This window comes from Canis lupus, chromosome 28, assembly GCF_003254725.2.
Source record: "Canis lupus dingo isolate Sandy chromosome 28, ASM325472v2, whole genome shotgun sequence".
NCBI lineage: Eukaryota > Metazoa > Chordata > Mammalia > Carnivora > Canidae > Canis > Canis lupus.
In genome coordinates this window covers 36,527,141-36,546,327 of record NC_064270.1, presented here as the reverse complement: position 1 = coordinate 36,546,327, position 19,187 = coordinate 36,527,141, and the positions used below count along the sequence as shown (strand labels likewise).

The 19,187-nt window shown below is 46.4% G+C and overlaps 1 protein-coding gene across 2 annotated transcripts in view; it reads right to left on the bottom strand.

The window, feature by feature from the left end:
- Positions 1 to 19,187, bottom strand: part of DOCK1 (dedicator of cytokinesis 1) — a 494,693-nt gene that overhangs the window by 35,502 nt on the left and 440,004 nt on the right. For both annotated transcript variants that reach the window (XM_025467625.3, XM_025467626.3), the window contains exons 38-40: positions 18,025 to 18,144; positions 3,527 to 3,616; positions 2,656 to 2,760 (exon numbers count right to left, since the gene is read on the bottom strand). In XM_025467625.3, the coding sequence (XP_025323410.1) occupies positions 2,656 to 2,760; positions 3,527 to 3,616; positions 18,025 to 18,144 (315 nt within the window). The remainder of the gene's footprint in view (positions 1 to 2,655; positions 2,761 to 3,526; positions 3,617 to 18,024; positions 18,145 to 19,187) is intronic.

Here is a 19,187-nt window from a genome sequence, read left to right as displayed (position 1 = left end):
AATTATTTTGCATTCTGAAGCAGTCCCTTCAAACATGAAAATAAGGGGGAAATGTATATACAGTCAAAGATATTTATTCCTTTTAAGAACCATAAATATTAACATGAAAGCAAAAAAAAAAAAAAAAAAAACACAAACTCAGAAAACAACCCAATGAGACCAATTCTTAAGAATAACAAAGCAGGGCAGCCTCAGTGGCGCAGCGGTTTAGTGCCTCCATCAGCCCAGGGCATGACCCTGGAGACCAGGGATCAAGTCCCACGACGGGCTCCCTGCATGGAGCCTGCTTCCTCTGCCTGTGTCTGTGCCTCTCTCTCTCTCTGTCTCTCATGAATAAATAAATAAAATATTAAAAAAAAAAGAATAACAAAGCAAAAGGGACAGTCAGTTCTCAGAGGCATTAAATAGCCAAACATTTCACCCGCTTTTTTGTAACTGTTAATGTCATTGTCAAATTGACCCCTGACAGGTGATCTGTGAAGCATAATAAATATATTGCTATAGTCCCACAAAATTATTCAGGTGTGGCAGGGAAATCAGTTCAATATTCATCAAGCCTATTAAACTCCTCATTCACACTTTGCATCTTGTCCTTCTGACAGGGTAGATGACCCAGTGCAGTCCCTGGAGCACACGTGCTGTGCTCCCAGCACACGCCAGGCATCAAATGCTCACTGCGAAGTGCCCACCCCACCCACTTGCATGCCAGCAGGTCAGGGCAGAGTCATAGTGAGTGGCCCTAAGTCACAGCACGATCCACGGAGGGCCATGCACACTCCGTAACATCTCAGCACAGCCCAGATCAGCCATGACTTAGGGTCAGTCTCTCTGTTTCTTAGAGACACATACACAGGGGCACACCTACGGATTCACACGTGTTAAGGAAGGCCTTTAATAATACCAACTCCAGGTTCATAATAATCTCCAGCTGGGTGAATTTTTTCATATTTTAAATATTTTAAAATATTTGAATTTTAAATATTTCAAATTTAAAATATAATTTCAAAACCTTCCCTAATTTAGGGCTTATAACCAAATGTCCTTTATTCATTCTTTGGGAAGATTTTCTCTGGAATCTGGGTTTCTGATCAAACGCTGTCTTAGGCATGTCTTGCCACAAGGAGAGCAGCAGTGTTAAGAAGAGAGGACAGGGGCAGCCTGGGTGGCTCAGTGGTTTAGCGCCGCCTTCAGCCCAGGGTGTGATCCTGGAGACCCAGGATCGAGTCTCACGTCAGGCTTCCATGGCATGGAGCCTGCTTCTCCCTCTGCCTGTATCTCTGCCTCTCTCTCTCTCTCTCTCTCTGTGTGTCTCTCATGAGTAAATAAATAAAATCTTTAAGAAAAAAAAAAAAAAAGAAGAGAGGACGGACCAGCAGTGACAGGACAGGGCCAGATGCCCCAGTCACTAAGGACCTTGAATGAGTGGATAAACCAACTGGTGACCTTCTGGAGCAGACCAGGCCTATGAGGCTCACTTGTTGATGTCACAGAAACCATGACAAGTCCTCAGCAAGTAAGTCCTTTCTCCTGCTGGCAACATCAAGGGGTATATCTCATGCTGTTAGGGACTTATGTGTAATCAGCCACGAGGGCCAAAGACAGCTGTGTTCTAGGCAAGAGTTCCCCCTTCACTGAAACCAGAGGAATCATCCATGGTCTCCCAGCATAAGAGAAAACCATGGGTCTTAAAAAAAAATCATAAGAAATCGTGACCCATGTGTCAATGGCATCCAAGAGAAGCTTTAAACAATTCTACTAGTAGGTCAAGCAGCATTTATTTATACAATTTCTCTTCTGGCCTCATGAGTGCTAGGGAATGGGCATCTGGCTGATTATCATAGTATTTCTTCCATCATGTGTCACACAGAACACATCTGTCTAAGGGACGGAGTGTGATTCTGAGTCCCCAGCAATGTGGCCATGAAAATTCACTTATAATTTCTCATAGAATTAAAAATAGACATGTTCATGGTGATATTACTCACAATAACCAAAACAACCCAAATGTCCATTGAAGGACAAATAGATAAATAAAATATGGTTTAGCTGTACAATGGGATATTATTCAGCCATGAAAAGGAATGGAATTCAGGTATATGCTCCAACACTGATAAACCCTAAAGTCCCTAAGACAAGGGAAATGGGCCAGACACAAAAGGACAAACACCATATGATTTCACTTTAGGAGGTACCTAGAACAGGCAATTTCACAGACAGAAAGTGGCATGGTATTGCCAGGGCTGGGAGGTGGGGTAATGCAGACTTACTGTTTAATTGGGTATGGATTTTCAGTTTGGAAAGATGAAGAAGTTCTGGAGATGGATGACTGCACAAGAGTATTAATACCACCGAACTGTACACTTGAAATTGGTTAACTTGGTAAATTTTCCATCATCTGTGTTTGACCACAGTTTAAAAAACATACATAAATCTCTGAAGGAGAGCTCTATTTAGGAAAAATCAGATGGAAACTTTTATACAATCAAAGAAAACTTTATCAGGCCTTCTCTCATAGCTTAAGCTATGCACAGAGCTATTCAGAGCATAGATTCAGACTGACCCATGGATGCAAAGTCCAAATCATTCCTCACAATGAGAAGGGGCTCTCTGTCCAGGGAGCAATCCTGGCTCAGATGAAACAGAATCAAAATTTACCCGAAGGAATGTGGGGAATCCTTGTCCATAGTAGCCAACAGCAAAATAGTCAGGCTTAGGTCTTATCACTTTGACGATGTTTTCATAAAACTGAGCCTGTTTTTTCTGAAAAGAAGAAAGAAAATTTCAGGTTTGATTAGAATATTTGAATCCATTCTTCTAGAATCTTCCAGTGGGCTCTTCAAGCTTTGGAGGTTCCAACTGGGTGGGAAGGTGAGGATGTGGGGGAGACCGCGCAGATAGGCATCTGGTCACCTTGCCACACGGCTTAGAATTTGTCACTCACCCGCAGTGGTTAGCAGGGAATCTGTCCAAAAGAGCCAAACGCAATAACTGGTATGATTTATCTATGTTTTTGATAACCAAAGAGGTGCCACAGAAATGGTTTTTCTTATGATTAAATGGCTGGTCTTTAGTATTTTGAAACTGGTATCTATTAGATACTGGGATACATTACAGAAATATTTAAAAGGGGAGAAATCTGGTCTAAATTAATGGCAAGAGAAAGGCCTGGGCTACTCTTCCTTCATCCCCCACCCCACAGATGGGTCAGTTTTAAACCAGCAGAGATTCTGAGAGACTCTTGGGCCATCAAGAGTACAGTACACAGGGGGTCAATAGTCGTTTACATACAAATGCTCTGAGAAATCTTGAGTCTGGTTCCCAAAGTGCAGCTGGGAATAAAAGTGAGTACTCGAAGGCCCGAATCAACGAGCAAACACTCAAGACTGTCCTCCTGGGTAAAATGGAGGACCATGGCCAAGGTCACAGGATCCGAAGAGAATGTCCAAGTTAAAATGGAAAGAGAAATCCCAGGAAAACAAGTGTAGATCGCCTGTGTTCATTTAGATGGAAAGAAAAGGAGACCTACCAGTAATTCGCTGAGTTGTTCGTAATCAAACATCTCGTTTTCATACTGTTCGGCAAGTTCCTTACCCAGAGCAATGGCCTCCTCCCACATCTGTAAGGAAAAAGAAAGAAAAAAGAGAAAGCAAAACTCAAAGCTGAATCATGCAGTCAAGGAATGAAACAGTAATACGACTGTTCATAATAAAACAATTTGGAAATATGCTTGCTGAATCGGAGAACGCTACAAGAATAACGTTAGAAAAATACAAATATTTTCTAGAGGCTCATGTCCTTTGGTTCATGACCAGACATCAGTTGACTAAACTGGTCCACTACTGGCTCATCGGTCATGTTGGCCTCTGCCCAGGGTCAGAGCAGTCTGCCCGCCAGTTCTGGCCCAGTCCATCCTCTCTCCTGCTGCCAAGTACGGCGGCTGAAGCCCATCCATCGCAGCAGCAGTGCCAGGGCGGGGGGAAAAGGAAATGCAGTGCACGAGAGGTTACAAGGAGCCTGGTTTTGTGACTTTCCCAATCATACCATTGAATAAAGACTGGACTGTCAGAAAGAACAGGATATAGTTCAACTCCAAATTAAAGCTTGCAAGACGTTGCTTTATGTGTGCAAATACCGTGAGACTATAACGCCTGCCATTATTTTGAAAGGGGGAACATTTTTTGGTAGTAGTTTGAGAGTGGATTTCCAATCAGGTAAATGATTTATTAGAATGCTGATAAACTTTGACATTTTGGGAGAATTCGTTGATGCATATAGTGAGGCCTGAATTTCTCTTATTTTTCCTGGCAAAAATAATGTGGTCTACTCGAGAAGAATATGTTAAATATGGAAGAGCCATCATCTTCTCCAGGAAGTCTTTCTGGGTGCCAATGCTCCTCATGCTCCCATGATGACCCAGGATCCCCCTGACTTCTAACCTTTTGGTCACATACAGAAACTGGAGTGCTTCTGCCATTCTTCCTCAAAGACCACAAGGCCCTTGAGAGACTGAGCATTATTAAAAACACTAGACCACAACCGAGGGCCGGCTCAAGGATGTTGATCAGAAGAACTGGAGGTTGTTGATTTAGAATCAGGAAAGCACCACACCATCCCACACATTGTGTCCCCAGCCAGAAACCATTCCCGTCCCGACTGCCACCATTCCCACAAGATGGTAGAACTGAAGTCAAGACAGGTGATTCTGAGCTTGCTCCGTCCAGCAAGTCCCTTGTCTCGTCAGGCGGGACTTTATTATACCCATTTCACAGATAAGGAAGTTGGGGGAGGAGATAGGTCAGTAATCTGCCTAAGGGCACAGAGAGGTGTACTTGGCCCAGCGTGATCTTTTCCCAGAATTCTCGCTTCTGTTGACTGTCTTGTTTGGGCTGTTATAAAACGGTACCATGGATGGGGTGGCTTAAACAATGGACATTTATTTCTCATAGTTCTGGGAGCTGGGAAGTTTCAGAACCAGGTGCCGGCAGGTTTGGTTCTTGGTGAGCTTATAGACCTCTTCTTGACTTGTAGACTGCCACCTTGACTTGTAGACTGCCACCTTCTCATCGTGTGCTCACACGGCCTTGAGAGGCTCTCTTTCTCTCCGTAGAAGGGCAGTAATCCCATTGTGGGGGGCCAGCCATACTCATGACTCCATATAAACACAATTATCTCCCAAAGGCCCCATCTCCAAATACTATCATGTGGTGGTTCAACATATGAATGTGGTGATTGGAGGTGCAGGAGGAATGTGAGCATTCAGACCATAACAGTGATCATGTGCCAGCACTTCCAGTTTCTCCCATCCCTTCCTACTGGGATGGGTTTTAAAGGATATGAGGCTAATCACCAATTCCAGGTTCCTGCTGAGAACACAAGCTGTCAGTCCCATATGTGGCACACTCTTGTCACTGAGGACTCATCGGCTGGTTGGTCTTCGCTTCTTAGTAGGATGACCCCATCAAGGGCCTTACTTATTACTGAACAGCCCAACAAGACTTAAATACTCTTTATAGCTACTGCCTAAATAAACCATCTGCTATTTTTTTTATAAGAAAAAAGGCTGTTCTGGAATATGAGTTACACTTTAATACTTTTCAAGACAAAATAAAAATAAGTCCAGAGTAGAAACAGATTTCTGAGATGGGACTAGTGCCCAGGGAAGAGAGAAAGAGGCCAAGATGCCCTTCCTGGGTCTGCACACCTGGTTCCCCTTCCAGAGCCGCCATGGTCTCCGTCCTGCTGGTGCTTCCAGAGCTGCCCTGCATTCTCTGAATATTTAATCTGCTGCTCAAGATCCTCCTTGGCTCCTCTGCTGGGGGTCCAAGCTCACATTTCTAGGAAGGGGAAGCCTCTTGCAATTTCAATATTTCTTTTAAGCTCTAGTGACCAATTCCTTCCATTTCCATTTCAAAGAAAACACTATTTTTACTTGTGATTCTCTGTCACAAGATTTTTCTTTGAGTTTTCTGCAAGCGAACACACACTCTATTAGCTGCCTAGAATGTTAGGGCATCTCATTTATTACTGAGTTAAAGCTTAATCTGTTTTTACCCTAAATGACAGATGAGATGCTTTAGATACATATCAAAAGTAATTGTTTTTAAAAGAAATGTTAGTCTTGAATAAATATCTTATCCGAATCACCCTTAGGTGACACGGTTGTGTTTTCTATCAGATTTTCTATAAATACACCTTCCCCCCACTCCCTCCAGGGTCTTACAGGATTCTGCATTAGGGAGATTTTCATCTACTTTTAATTGGATAGGGCTCTAAGGAGTGTGGGCAATTCATATTTCTGATGTGAACACCTTGGAAGATGTTTCAGTACCAGGGAGAAGACAGATTCAATGTGATCGAGATTCAGATGACCTCCATGAAAGAATCACTGTAACCCACGAGTTTGACCATCCTGCCTCAGCTCCTGTGCTAGGCTCTGAGGTTTACCACAGCCCTGAAGAAAAGCACCAGATCCTCACATAACCTCATTCCCTGATTTGAAATCCTTAATCCACTTTATTGCCTTCTTGACATCACTAGTTACTCGCAGTATGGAACACGTTCATCTCACTACCTCTTTCCATCAGACGATCTTAGCTCCTACCCACTCTTGAGATGACCGTCTTGTCTCCATCATTCCGAATCACCCAGTTTCAGGAAGTCTCATTTCATCAAGTTTCATGAATATAAACTATTTTTCCCTTCTTTTTTTTAAAAAACAAATTTATTTGAGAGAGACAGAGAGAGAGAGAGAGCACATGCATGCACACACACGAGTGGGAGGGAGAGGGAGAGAGAATCTGAAGCAGACTCCATGCTCAACTCAGGGCTCTATCTCACAACCTTGACATCATGGCCTGAGCTGAAGCTAAGGGTCAGAAGCTCAATTGACTGCACCACTCAGGCACCCCCAAATTTTTTTCTTTTTCTCTTCTTCTGATGAAACTCCTTCCTTAGCACCCTGATGTCCATGGCTGTAGAGGACAGATCAGCTATTCATTTCCTACAGAAAACTATACAGTTGACAGTGGGCCAGTCCCATTGGCCAACAACCCTGACCTCACCAGGTAAGGAAGCCGTGGCGAATGAGAGAGAAGATGCCAGCCAGGACAACTGCCCCTTACCAGTAATTCAGGTTACTGAATTACTCACTGGGACAGCGTGGACAACTCTGGTTTAATTCACTTACTAGCTGTAAGTGACTCACTGGTGAGGATGTTTTATGGGACGCCCGAGTTTCATCATTCCTCCATAATTCAGCTGTTTCTCCAGGCATTTGTTGGGAGAAGACTCATCATCAATGACTTGTGACTTTCCCGTCCCACATGGTCTTTGATGTCTGAATGGATGAGGATGTGATGGTACAGAAGAATCCAGAGCAAAGGCTGAGGCCCCTCAGCACAGAGGGGAGTGAGGTGGCTCAGAACGAGCGTTAGGTCTTCACCAGCGAGCGAGCCCAGAAGCCTGCGAGGGACAGTCTCTTTCCAGTCCCTCTGGCATGAGGGAAGATGTATGTCATGAGAAGGGCTATGGTGACTCTAAGGGCTGCGGCTCAGCTGAAAGAATAGAGACCCTTGCAGACACCACCCTCTCTCGAGGCCTCTTGGCAATTTCTTGACCCAATGACCCCATCCTTGGTCCCCCTGATGTTTTCAACTGGTGTTGGCTGATCAGATCAAAGGATCCACATTTTTCCAAAGACATTTCTTGGAGAAGTGGTCAGGCCCCAGTCTCCCATCCCAGCAGGGGCACTGCCTCTGTGGTGTGCAGCTCAAAGCCACCCCATGTGGGAGTAACAATGCCGTCCTCTCCTTGGGCATGCCCAGGAACAGAGCTGGCCAGACATGCCGGGAAAACTGTGGGATCTGGGATTTGGGCCTGGCGGAGGAAGCCTTACTGACAAGGTTCTCAAACCGAATCAACAATAAACCCTGCCCCTCTGGTGCAGTCAAATACTCGAGGAAGCACTCACTCAAGGAAGCACTGCCCATTTAAGTCACGTGCATTCCTTGAGTACCCGACTGCACCAAAACAGCGGGGTTTATTGTTGATTTGGTTCTGGGCTTGTTTTCCCCACAGACATTCCTTACCTGTTGGAACAGAAAAACTACTTGCTCAGCTTTTGAAAGGCGAAGTGAGGAAGGAAACATTTCTTTAAAACCTGGAGGTTTTGCATTTTCTTCTCCAGGACATCTGTAGTTCAGCACATCTCTGAAAAGCCTAAATCAGGCTGCAAAGAAGGGACACTCTCACGCCTTCATTCTGGGTGGTTCTGGGGCACGTGGGACGGGGACAGGCTCCAGAGAGACCAGATGGAGAGGGACAGAGGGGAGTACAGACAGCTCTTTGAAGAACAATGTAGAAAGGAGAAGGTTGATAGGCAGTAACTGGAGAGAAGAGTCAGAACAAGAGAGAACTTCTTTTAAAGGAGGGAGAAATAAGGGCACAGGGCACAGTTGTAGGGGAATGTATGTTAGTCAATAGAGAGCAAAACTCCCCAACACTGCAGGGGTCAAGTAGATGGGCTGGCCTGATGTCCTGGGGTGGGCAAGGGGCTCCGGGGCTCTGGTTGGTGCGTGGAGAGCCCGTCCCTCAGACAGGACAGAAGCAGAATATACAGGGACAGACACAGACCAGTGGACGAGGAAATGCCAGGGACGCGTGGAGGGCGAAGTGGTGTCATACTGCCTGCGTACCCGCTAGCTGGAGGGTCAACTACTTTGAAGAAAAGAATTAACATGTGACAATTGGAGCCTCATGTCTCCGCACGGCTTTAACTGCCTTGCAGGAAATAAAACCTGAATCACTGGACTTAGCAACTTGGTCTCTTCCAATTTGGCAGCGACGTGAGGATGCTGACCCCTCACCCTACCCTGGGCGACTGGGCTGTCCTGGGCACCCTGGCTCCTCCTGGCATTGACCCATTAAAGAGGCCCTGTGTGACCAGCTGACTTCAAGCCCTGGAGACATCACCTCCCTCTCTGTGGCCTCCCAGCGGGTCTCCGGCCCCTCCACCCCCCCAGCAACACCACCCCCCCTGCTAGTCTTCTGCCATCAAGTAGCCAGAATTACTCTCTGAAAAGAGGAAAATGAAGTTACTGTTGCCTCTTCTCATGAAGTCTCATTGGCTCCTTGTGCCTGAGGGAGTAAATCCAACCTTCAGGAGATGTACAAGGCCGAGGGCAAACTGGCTCTCCAGGCCCCTGTCCATGTGTCTCAGGACCTCTCACCTCCTATCCCACTTCTTAGCTTCCCCAGAAACCCAAGATGGTCCCAGGAGCCCTTGCCGTTCCCCGGGCTACTCCTACTCCTTGCAATTCCTTCCAGCCATCACCAGGCAAACTTGATCTTACTCCTCAGGAACCAGTCAACATGTCACCTCCTTCAAGCCTTTCCTTTCTCCCCAGAAGAAGCAATCACTCCCATACTTGCTAGACAGGTAGACCCAGCACCCACCAGTGTGACAGACCGGAGGAAGGTTCTGTTATTTATCTGCGTGCCCACGAACCCGGGGGTCAGCCTGGCAGCCCTGGAGGCAGGCCTCTCTCACTCACGGGTGCCCTTGGCACCAGTACGCTTGGTGGTGGGAACACTTGCTAGGGACCCTGCAGAGAGTGGGGAGGAGTGTGGTTCTGGAGTCTGAGCACTGATGTTATGTTGCGCACGCTTTGCTTAAAAAAAAAAAAAAAGGTTTCTTATTTTATAGGAGCAGATCAATATTAACATGATCCCTTCGAACACGTTAGCAGGCCAGCTTCCTCCTCACTGAACAGATTCTGGCCCATATCCGGATTTTCAAAACTTTAGAAACGCCGAGGACAGTCCAGGAAGCGGGTGTCTTTCCGCCTCTACCTGCCGTTCCTCTGAATAACCACTGTGCTTTAAAAGGGAAACTCATCGAATGACAAAACTTCGCCCCAAATACTTAAGGAAAGAAATCGAACCATTCCACCAACTGCAGCAACTTACTCCCCAAATCCCTATTTTTAGCTCACAGGAAGATGTGAGATGCCTCATTTCTGACTTGGGTGCAAGGCAAAGCGCGAACTTTGTCAAGGCAAGGTTATTTTAAGGGAAGAGGAAACGGAGCTCCAGTTGGAAAGAACCAGAGAGCTTCCCCCAGCACGTGGGCCCGCGGGCCTGCCCCCTCTGCAGGCGCTGCCAGGCGGCTTCCTGGTTGCAGAGGTAGCTGAACGCTGGTTAATACGGGCTCCCTCGCTCTGACTACATTTTCCTGATAGCAGGGCTTCTATTTTTGACTCATCCTCCATAGAGAAGCCTGGTAATTTTCAGCAAAGCACTTGGATTAAGGGCTTTATTGAAAATTACTAGGCCTCAACCAAACACAATAAGACAGACAATGCAGAGCATGTTCGGGAAAGAGCGCCCGTCTGCCAGGATAAAACCCGACAGAAGGCTTGCAGGGGGACGCTCAAACGGGTGGTAAAAACAGAATGGAAAGGAGCTAGGAGTGGTTATTAGCCCAGGAAGGAAGAACCGTAAAAGAATGAAAGGGGAAACAGATGGAAATGACGATTTATGGAGAGAAAGAAAAAGATGAAAAGCCCAAGAGCTGGGCTGAAAGACATTCGAAACTTTTTAAAACGGTAGAAAAGCAAAAATAGAAGAATGACTTCGTGTGGAAGAAATATGGAAAGATAACAGAACATAATTCAAAAGCCGGGCTGTCCAATATAAAGCAGCAGAAAATCCATTCAGCGCTGCAGCTTTCAGAGCACAAAGGCAGAGGAACTTTTAATACGGTCCGGCCTGAGTCCCTTGTCTTCCGCTGTCCCCGCAGCCTCTAAGATGCCTTCCTCGGGCACCGGCTCCTTTACTGCCCCCAAAGTCTTCGGGGGACAACCCTGCCTCGGATTCTGAGAGTCCCCCAGGTCCCCTAGGAAGCTGAATAAATTTCTAACAGTGCAAGTGAGCTCTTGGATGAGTAAAGTGTCCATATATTAAGGACATAATGAAGATATCCTTAATTATATCCACGGATATAATTATTATCCACGGATACAGCCACGTGGTGACAGCCTGTATCGATGGAGCTTTAACGGAGTCATACTTTTGCCAGACTGAGGCCCTGTTTCATTTCCATTTTAGAATTTCATGATCCTCAGCCTTCAACTTCAACTGTGCCATTAAGTCCCGTCGCTCAAATACATGTTTTCATGTATTCAGAACTGTAATGTTTTCCCCTTAAAATGGAATAAATGTAAGATCAAACCCAATTCTTGTGATTTAAAGAATTTAAATCCTGTGCCGCCGGATCGTGCACAGAACGTGGGGTCTAGGATGGAAGCTGGGTCAGCTGTTCAATCAGAGATCATGGCCAATACCAGCTGCCCTCCCAATGTGGCGGCCCTGCTCACTCGCTGCATGACCTCCTACAACATCCTGACCGAGGACTGTCATTTCTGAAAGATGCACAGAATCCAGGAAGGAAGAGCCGGCCCAGGTGTTGCAGGACTGTCTGTGTGATCTATAGCTCTGCAGTGAACGTGGTACTGAGGTCGAGTTAGCATCAGGCTCGGGAAAGGAGCCTGTGGAACATGCCCCACCCCTCCACTCCCAGCCCCAAATCCTACACACTGCAGAAATGAGGTCAGGGATCTGCCCCTTTAGACCTCCTTAGGGGCTGACGAGTCTGGGTCAGAAGGCAAGGCCGCACAGAGGAGACAAACAGGCATAATGGAAGGTACTTTGTGGAATGTCTGAGTGATGGTGCCTTTTGCAAGTGTTTTGCCCCAGCGCTGGCCAGAAGGTGCTCCATTCCATAAAAGATGAACCACAATGGCAGTGCTGATAGTGGGGGAGGCTGTGCACGAGTCCGGGCAGGGGTTTGTGGGAACTCCCAGCACTTCCCATTCAATTTTGTTGTCAATCTGAAACTGCTCTAAAAGATTAAGTCTACTAAAAAAAAATCTTTGACCGAGTGTCCAGTTTTGATGCAGCACCAGTCTCCCTCCGAGGGACACAGAAGCATCACACACAGCCTGTCCTGCCCTCGAGTAGCTTCAGTCGAAGCAGGACCTGGTGACTGGGGTGGTCCCTGGACCAGCTCCTTTGTCATTATTGGGAGCTGCTTAGGAATACAGAGCCTCAGGCCCCGCGCAAGACCCGCTGAATCAGAATCTGCAATTTACCAAGATCCCCAGGGCACTTAGGGGGCCTAGAAAGCACAAGATACTCAAAGTAGGGAGATACAGGGTACACATAAAGAGTTCCAAGGCTAGGGCAAAGAGTGTCTAGGGAGACGTCTTCCTGGATGGTGGGGGCAGGGAGGCTCCACGCTGGAGAGAGCATGGGAATAGGACAGCAGGCAACAGAGGGCCCTTCCACACCCAGGAAAGACCATGGAAAGTCCACAAGGTTGGGAATCAAAGAGCATGTTCTAAAAAAAGGCAAGATGTTGTGGGTAGAGAGAGGATTGATTGGTAGGGTAGCGCCGACTACTCTACGAAGGTGAGGGGAGGAGCCTCACCTGCCAGGTGAGAAGCCTGGATCTGCCTACAGAGGAGGTAGGGGGATCCCAGAGGTTTGGGCATCTCTGAAGGGATTCAAGCCATGATAGATACTGTGGCCCCTTTGTTAGAACATAGAGTGGCGGTGATACACCTCGGACCAGAAACCTGGGAAGACGGACTTCAGGAGGAAGAGAACGCTGGATGACCGGCTCTAGCAGCAGCTCTTCTATCCAAAGACCCGAATGGTTCAGCAGTGCCTCAGGTGGATCCTGACCAAGCCAGGGAAGATAATAGAGCGAGTTTGTCAGGAATTCTCATTCCCGAAGGCACTCAGATGTACAAACCACAATGAGAAAACGTGACTCATCCTTAAGAGGGAACCCATAATGAGATTATAATTGACTTTGGTCAAAACACAGAAGAAAACAACATACCTAAGGGGCATAATGCTAAATTTTAATAATAAAATAAGATAAAATAGTATCAGAAAGCTGTATCTTGCTGCAACAAAGCTATGTTGCCTTTTCTTGGTTTCTAAGGGTTTATCTTCATTCCTACCTCCCTCTGTTTCTGCCTCCTTCCTTCTCTAACGTTTGCCCTGTGTGTTTTCCTCTGCCATAAAGGAGCCCCTAACTCGTCCATCCCTCCAAATCCTCTAATGTGCGTAATTACCACACTCCAACAGTTTTTTTCCCCCCAAACTTTAGATATGACATTGGGTCATAAGAAAAAAAAAATCTAATTTAATGCTTGTTATCATGCTTTCCCTCATTGTTCTAACATAAATTCTATTATTTCCTGGCTTTGGTCCCCATGTTCTCATTCTTTTGGATATTGTTTAGTTTTTCAGATATTCACTCAGCATTAGGAATATATGCCAACAGGCCCATAAACAGCCCTCGCTGCCTGTGGTGGCCTCAAAGGCTAAACAGAAAAGTCTCCCTTCACACCAGCATGTGGAGGGATGTGCCAGCAGGACAAGAGTCTTGATGCTCAATGAGAACAAAGCCTTTTTTGGCTCAGATCAGCACCGACCAAAAGAAACATAATGCAAGGCGCACAGGTATTGCTAAATTACTAGCAGCACGTTTTTAAGAAGTGGAATTAATTTTAGTAAAATTTAATAACATCTGCAATACTATCATTTCAGCATGTAATCGGTAGCAAAAAAATCAGTGAGAAACTTGACGCTTGCATTAGTCGCTCTGGCTGCCATTAACAAAGTACCACAGACTGGGTACCCTCGATTCATTTATCCCCTCAGAGTTCTGGAGGCTAGAGGTCCAAGATCAAGTCGCTGGCTGGATGGTTTCTTTTGGGGCCTCTGTCCTTGGCTCGTAGATGGACCTCTTCCCACTGTGTCCTCACACTGTTCTTATTGTGTGTCTGTGTCCTAATCTCTTCTTAGAAGTACACCAGCCTGATTGGATCAGGGCCCATCCCAGTGACCTCACTTTACCTTAATCACCTCTTTAAAGGACGTAGGTGGAAACACGGTCACATCCTGAGGTACTAGAGTTCACGACTTGCATGTATGAATTTTTGGCAGAAACAACTCAGCCCTCAACAACATTCTTTACTTTACACTAGAGTCTTAAAAATCCAGTGGGTATTTCACGCTGACAGCACATCTTGGTTTGGATGGGCCACACTTCAAACGTTACTGACCACATGTTCCTCATGATTCCAGGATCGGACTGTGTAGGCTAGAGTCTCACCCCTCTGTCTGAGCACTGGCTTCCCTGGGGCACCTGCTCAGAGGTCCCCTTGCATTAACGGAGGCCCTTCTCAAGTTCCCATTGGCTGGAAAATTTGTCACCCATCGTCACCCAAGAGCTGTTGTGAGATACGTTTTCCCCAAGTGATTGCAATCTGGGAACGGAGTATGGAAATGTGTACAATGAGGCCCTCCCAAAATCCAGTCTGGTGATCTGCAGCAATGAGCATAGCCACTTGTCTTACTCCATTGTATTCAGAAAAGGCAGAGAAGATGTTCTTTCTCAAATACTGCATATACCCAGAACTGGCAGGGACACCCGTGTCGCAGTCTTATTTCCTAAATGAAAGTGATCCTACTTCTGGCACAAAGTGCCCAACTCTGATATCTTCTGCTGTGACCTCACTGTGATTTCCAGTGTCCTAGCCACAGGGAACAGGAGCCCATCTCCTCCTGCTGCGCTCACCGTTCCCAGCCCCTGCCCTGATGGAAGAAGGAAATTAGACTATGGAGAAATGGGGATCAAGGCCCAACACTGAGTTCTGTAAGATATCTCTATTCTCACATGTCCAGTTGCAGGGAGCTATACTATTTGGGGGATTTATATGAATATTATCTTTTTGAGAACATACACCTACTTAGGTCATTTCTACGTGCCTTGCAAGCCCTTCGTTAGAACCCTGGCTCGCTTGTCTCCCTAAATGCCCTCATAGGGCATAGGAGGGGCTGCATGTCTGGGAACTTCCACTGGGGCCCGCTATGGCCTGGTTCCTTGCTTTAGCCAATGACATGAACAGAAACACGTGAGTCGTTTCTGGACAAGGCGTGCAAGGGCCAGGCTGGTGGTGTGCTGTCCCTTCTTGGCTGCATCTCTTTGTGGCAGAACCTGTACCCATCTGGGTGCCGGCTGGTGTAGACTCGTTGAGACGTCAGGAGGCTGGAACTCCAGCATCTTCCTGCCCATCAGTCCTGATGGAGGAGATGAGTAATTGCTTCCTTCTGTTATCTTCTTCCCAGGAAATGTCATGCTTGTTGATGTCAGAACGACATTTTTGTGCCTCGCAGCTAATCACCCAAGTACTTCAGATTTCATCTGATGAATTTTCTCGCTCACCTGTGCTCACTCTCCAAGTTAGCTTTAGAGGGATGAGGGGACTTTGTTTCTTTGAACATTCTTGTGGAAAAAGTTACAAATCCTCAGAAATGGCTTTTCAATCTGTTTTGCCAAGACAACTCCAACAGCTACTGTGGAGACAACCCTCCTAACCTGTGATTAGCAAGTACTCCTTTGGACTCCAGGTTAGCCGACTGATCCCTTGACCATAACCATCTCTGTGTCTCCTCCAGAACACAGGATGTTCTCTCCACACACTCCTCTTTTTGCCTACAATACTTTGTCACTTGAGCTTTTTCAAAATCAGGATTTCTCAACCTTGGCAATATTACACTTGGGGTTGGATATTTCTTTGCGGTGTCACTCTCTATATGTTGTAGGATGTTCAGCAGCATCCCTGGCCTCCGCCCACTAGATGCCAGGGCAGTCCATGGCCCCCATCATGCCAACCATGTCTCCTGTGGGTCCCAGTTGAGAACCACTCTATTCTAAACTGAACACATTCTCCCCAACCCCCATACAAAGCCGCCTTTGCAAAAAATGAAAAGGCCTCTGTTCTTTGATTCATTATTTATTAAAGGCCACTGTCCTGCTATAGATGAGCATTTCCAAGTGTCAGGAGTCACTCTGAAATGCTGATTATTCATCCACTCTTTCACTGATTTCTCCGTTCAACCAACAAATGCCCACCGGGTTATGTGCCAGGCATTGTTTTGAGAATTAGATGCATTGTAGGAGGAAAATGTGTGGCCACTATGTTCACGGCGTTGACAACCTACTAAGGCCTTACATGTGCAAACCTACAGCTGCAAACTATGGGAAGTGCTATAGGGAGAAGAAGACACCGTGGGGGTCAGAGGAGGGGTGACATTCAAGCTGAGATGGGAAGAAACCAGCCAAGGGCAGGAGCAGCAGAAGCCAGCTAGGCAGAGGCAGGAAGGGCTGCTATGTATGAGGCCCCCACATTTGGGCGATGTGGCTGAAATACAGGTGTATGGGAGGGAACAAGGGGTGACATGGTGGGAGAAGTCTGAGGGGCCGACTCTGCCAGAGGATGTATCATTGCCACTGGGAGAGCCCGGAATGGCCATGAGCAAAGGCACACGTTCCCAATGCCCCGATGCCGTCTGGCCCTCCAGCTCTGCCCACAGCCCAGAACACGGTAAGCCAGGAAGTCATCAGAGGGCGAGGAATGGCTGAATCAGCCCCATTTCTTCTAGCAGTTTGCTGAGAAATAGGGTTCCCCCGGCTAAACTAATAAAATTTTAGTAATCGGCCTAAATTGTGAAAGTGTCTCATTGCTATAAAGAAATATATTCCATTCCACTGCAGGACCAGGTGTAATCCAAGGTGTAATCCATAAGACATTTCCAAGTGGCCTCTGGGCAATCTACACGCTTTTCTGAATAGTTTGATTTTTTGTCCTGTGTCAAGGACAATAGGGAATGAATAAAACACACAGTATTTTTTCAATAGAGTTTTGTTTATATTGACAGGCACCAAAAGAGGTGGCCATGTAAGTGCTGTTTTGGGGGAACTGTGCCCTCCCTTCTACCCCCTCCCCCGCTCCCCCACAGCCCCAGCGTATGTTGAAGTCCTAATCCTGGTTTCTGTGAATATGACCTTACTTGGAAACATGGTCTTTGGATATGATGAGTAAAGATGAGGTCATGGCAGACTGGGTAAATCCAGTGACCAGTGGGCTTGGGACAGAGAAATCTGGACATGGAGACATACACAGGGCGGACGCCACCTGCTTCAGTGGAGGTGGAGCCAGGGCTCTCAGAGGACTGCCGGCAACCCCAGGGGGTAAGGGGGACGGAATGGAACAGATTCTCCCTGTTGTCATTCTCACAGAGCAAGCAGGGCCCTGCAACACATTGGTGTCAGTCTTACAGCCTCCAGCACAGGGAGAGAATCCATTTCTGTCATTTAAAACCACTCAATTGGCTGTGCTTTATTACAGCAGCCCTAGAGGGCTCACACTGCGCCTCCAGGGGTTCTCTGGCCACTTCCCTCAGAGTGAAGAAAAGAGCAGGTAACCAAGGTGAGTTATGAGTCCTGACGAAGCAGCAGAAAGAGCTCCCAAGTCACTCTGGTGGCAGATTTTCAAACATTCCAAAGCTCAAGGAGCTCCTTTCCTTTGCTTTCCCCCCAACCCCCCCTGAATAGTTACAGCTTATGTGAGTCACACAAACTACTGATGAGATCTATTACTGGCTGATTAAAATGATGGCAGGTTTCCTTTCCATAGAAGTCAATGGAATAAATAATGTTGTGGAAGCCAATTAATCTAGAATCCGCCAAAATGGAGCAATCCTTGTCTAACCACAGGATTCCGTTCTCAGTGGTAGTAGAAAAATGGAAACTCTCAAAGGAATGAATCCACTCCTTCTCGGTGCTCAGAAGCTCCTTCCAAATCAGGGTCCCGGACACGGTTCCCTGAGGCAAGGACTGGTAACATACTTGTGCTTTTAGGTTCTTCCCTCCAGAGCATGTATATAAAGGGAAGACTGTAGGGTTCTGGGGTAGGATTTCTACCTAGAAGTGCCAACTGGTAGACCACCACGCATAAGTCCTTCCAATCTACAATTTGTAACCACTTTCTGGTTCCACATACATCACGTGTTATAAAATGTGCACTGTGGGGAGGCACACATAAAGAGGCACACATAAAGAAACACAATGAAAAACACGCCCCCCCCCCCCCATTTTTTTTTTACCTTGCCTTTGTCGAAGTAGTGGATGATTTCCTGGTAGAGCTGTTCTTTCAGCTGTCCCTGCGTTGTCGCCTGGTACCCGTCCCGCTGGGTGAGGTGGGCCGCGCACACATCCTCTGACCACTGAGACCAAAGCAAAGCATGAGAAATGTCAGGTGATGGTGCATCCAGTGGTACCACTTGCCCACCCTTGGTCAGAATACACCGCAGTGAGCCCTGTGTGTCCTACACGCATGCAGGCCATGGTTTGGGGAACAACCAGGGCTGCTGTCAACAGGCTGTTGGGGTGTGGAAATGAGGGTGGAAAGCCTCGTGCAGAAGCCCCACGAGGAAGGAAAGACAAGAGGGAGGCAAAGCTGGTCCTACATTCATACAGAAGAGAAACCCAGCAGGTTCTGGAAAGCAGAGAACTGTCAGCTTGCTGATAATGTCTTATAATTCCTAAGGTAAATTATGAGCCAGGCGATTGGAGCTCTCTCAAGTGAGGCATCCTGGGGTGCTGGCTACTGTTTTGAGGTGCTCAACATTTTATTCAACAGCAAAGAAGATACACAGATCTCACATACCAGTCACGCCTTGCAGGTTCCTCTTAAACTTAGACTTGTGATCCTGACTACAACCAGTTGTTACAAAATGATTAATTATGGAGTTCTCATGGCATAGCTAGATTTCTACCTTCATGGGGGATAAATGTAAAAATTTTAGGTGATTCTGGCCTGTAACTAAAAATCAAATAAATAAGAAAGTTCAGATCTCAAATAACGTCCTTGGAGTTTAAAATCACTTAAAAAATATTGACTAGGGAAGTAAAAATCCCTCTACACCTTCCACTTAAACACTCAAACGATTTTACTTGATTACAAGGGCTCAAGGCTAACGTTTTCATCATTCTTGTTTTTGACAAAATAACTAAAAACGACTATATTTGAGAATTTTTAATGAACAAGAATATATTTGTCACATTGAAGAACAATTTTCATAACAATACAAATAATCCTTTCGTAAGTTGATTAACCAGCATGAGTTCACGGTGAATGCAATATCAAAACGTATTTAGGAAAAATTGTGAAACGTCATGGTGTAAAAGACATGGAGAGAAATTATGGAGCATTCGCCATTTAACTGGAAAATTCAGTTAAACTTTATCTTTTCCCAGTGGAAAAGAT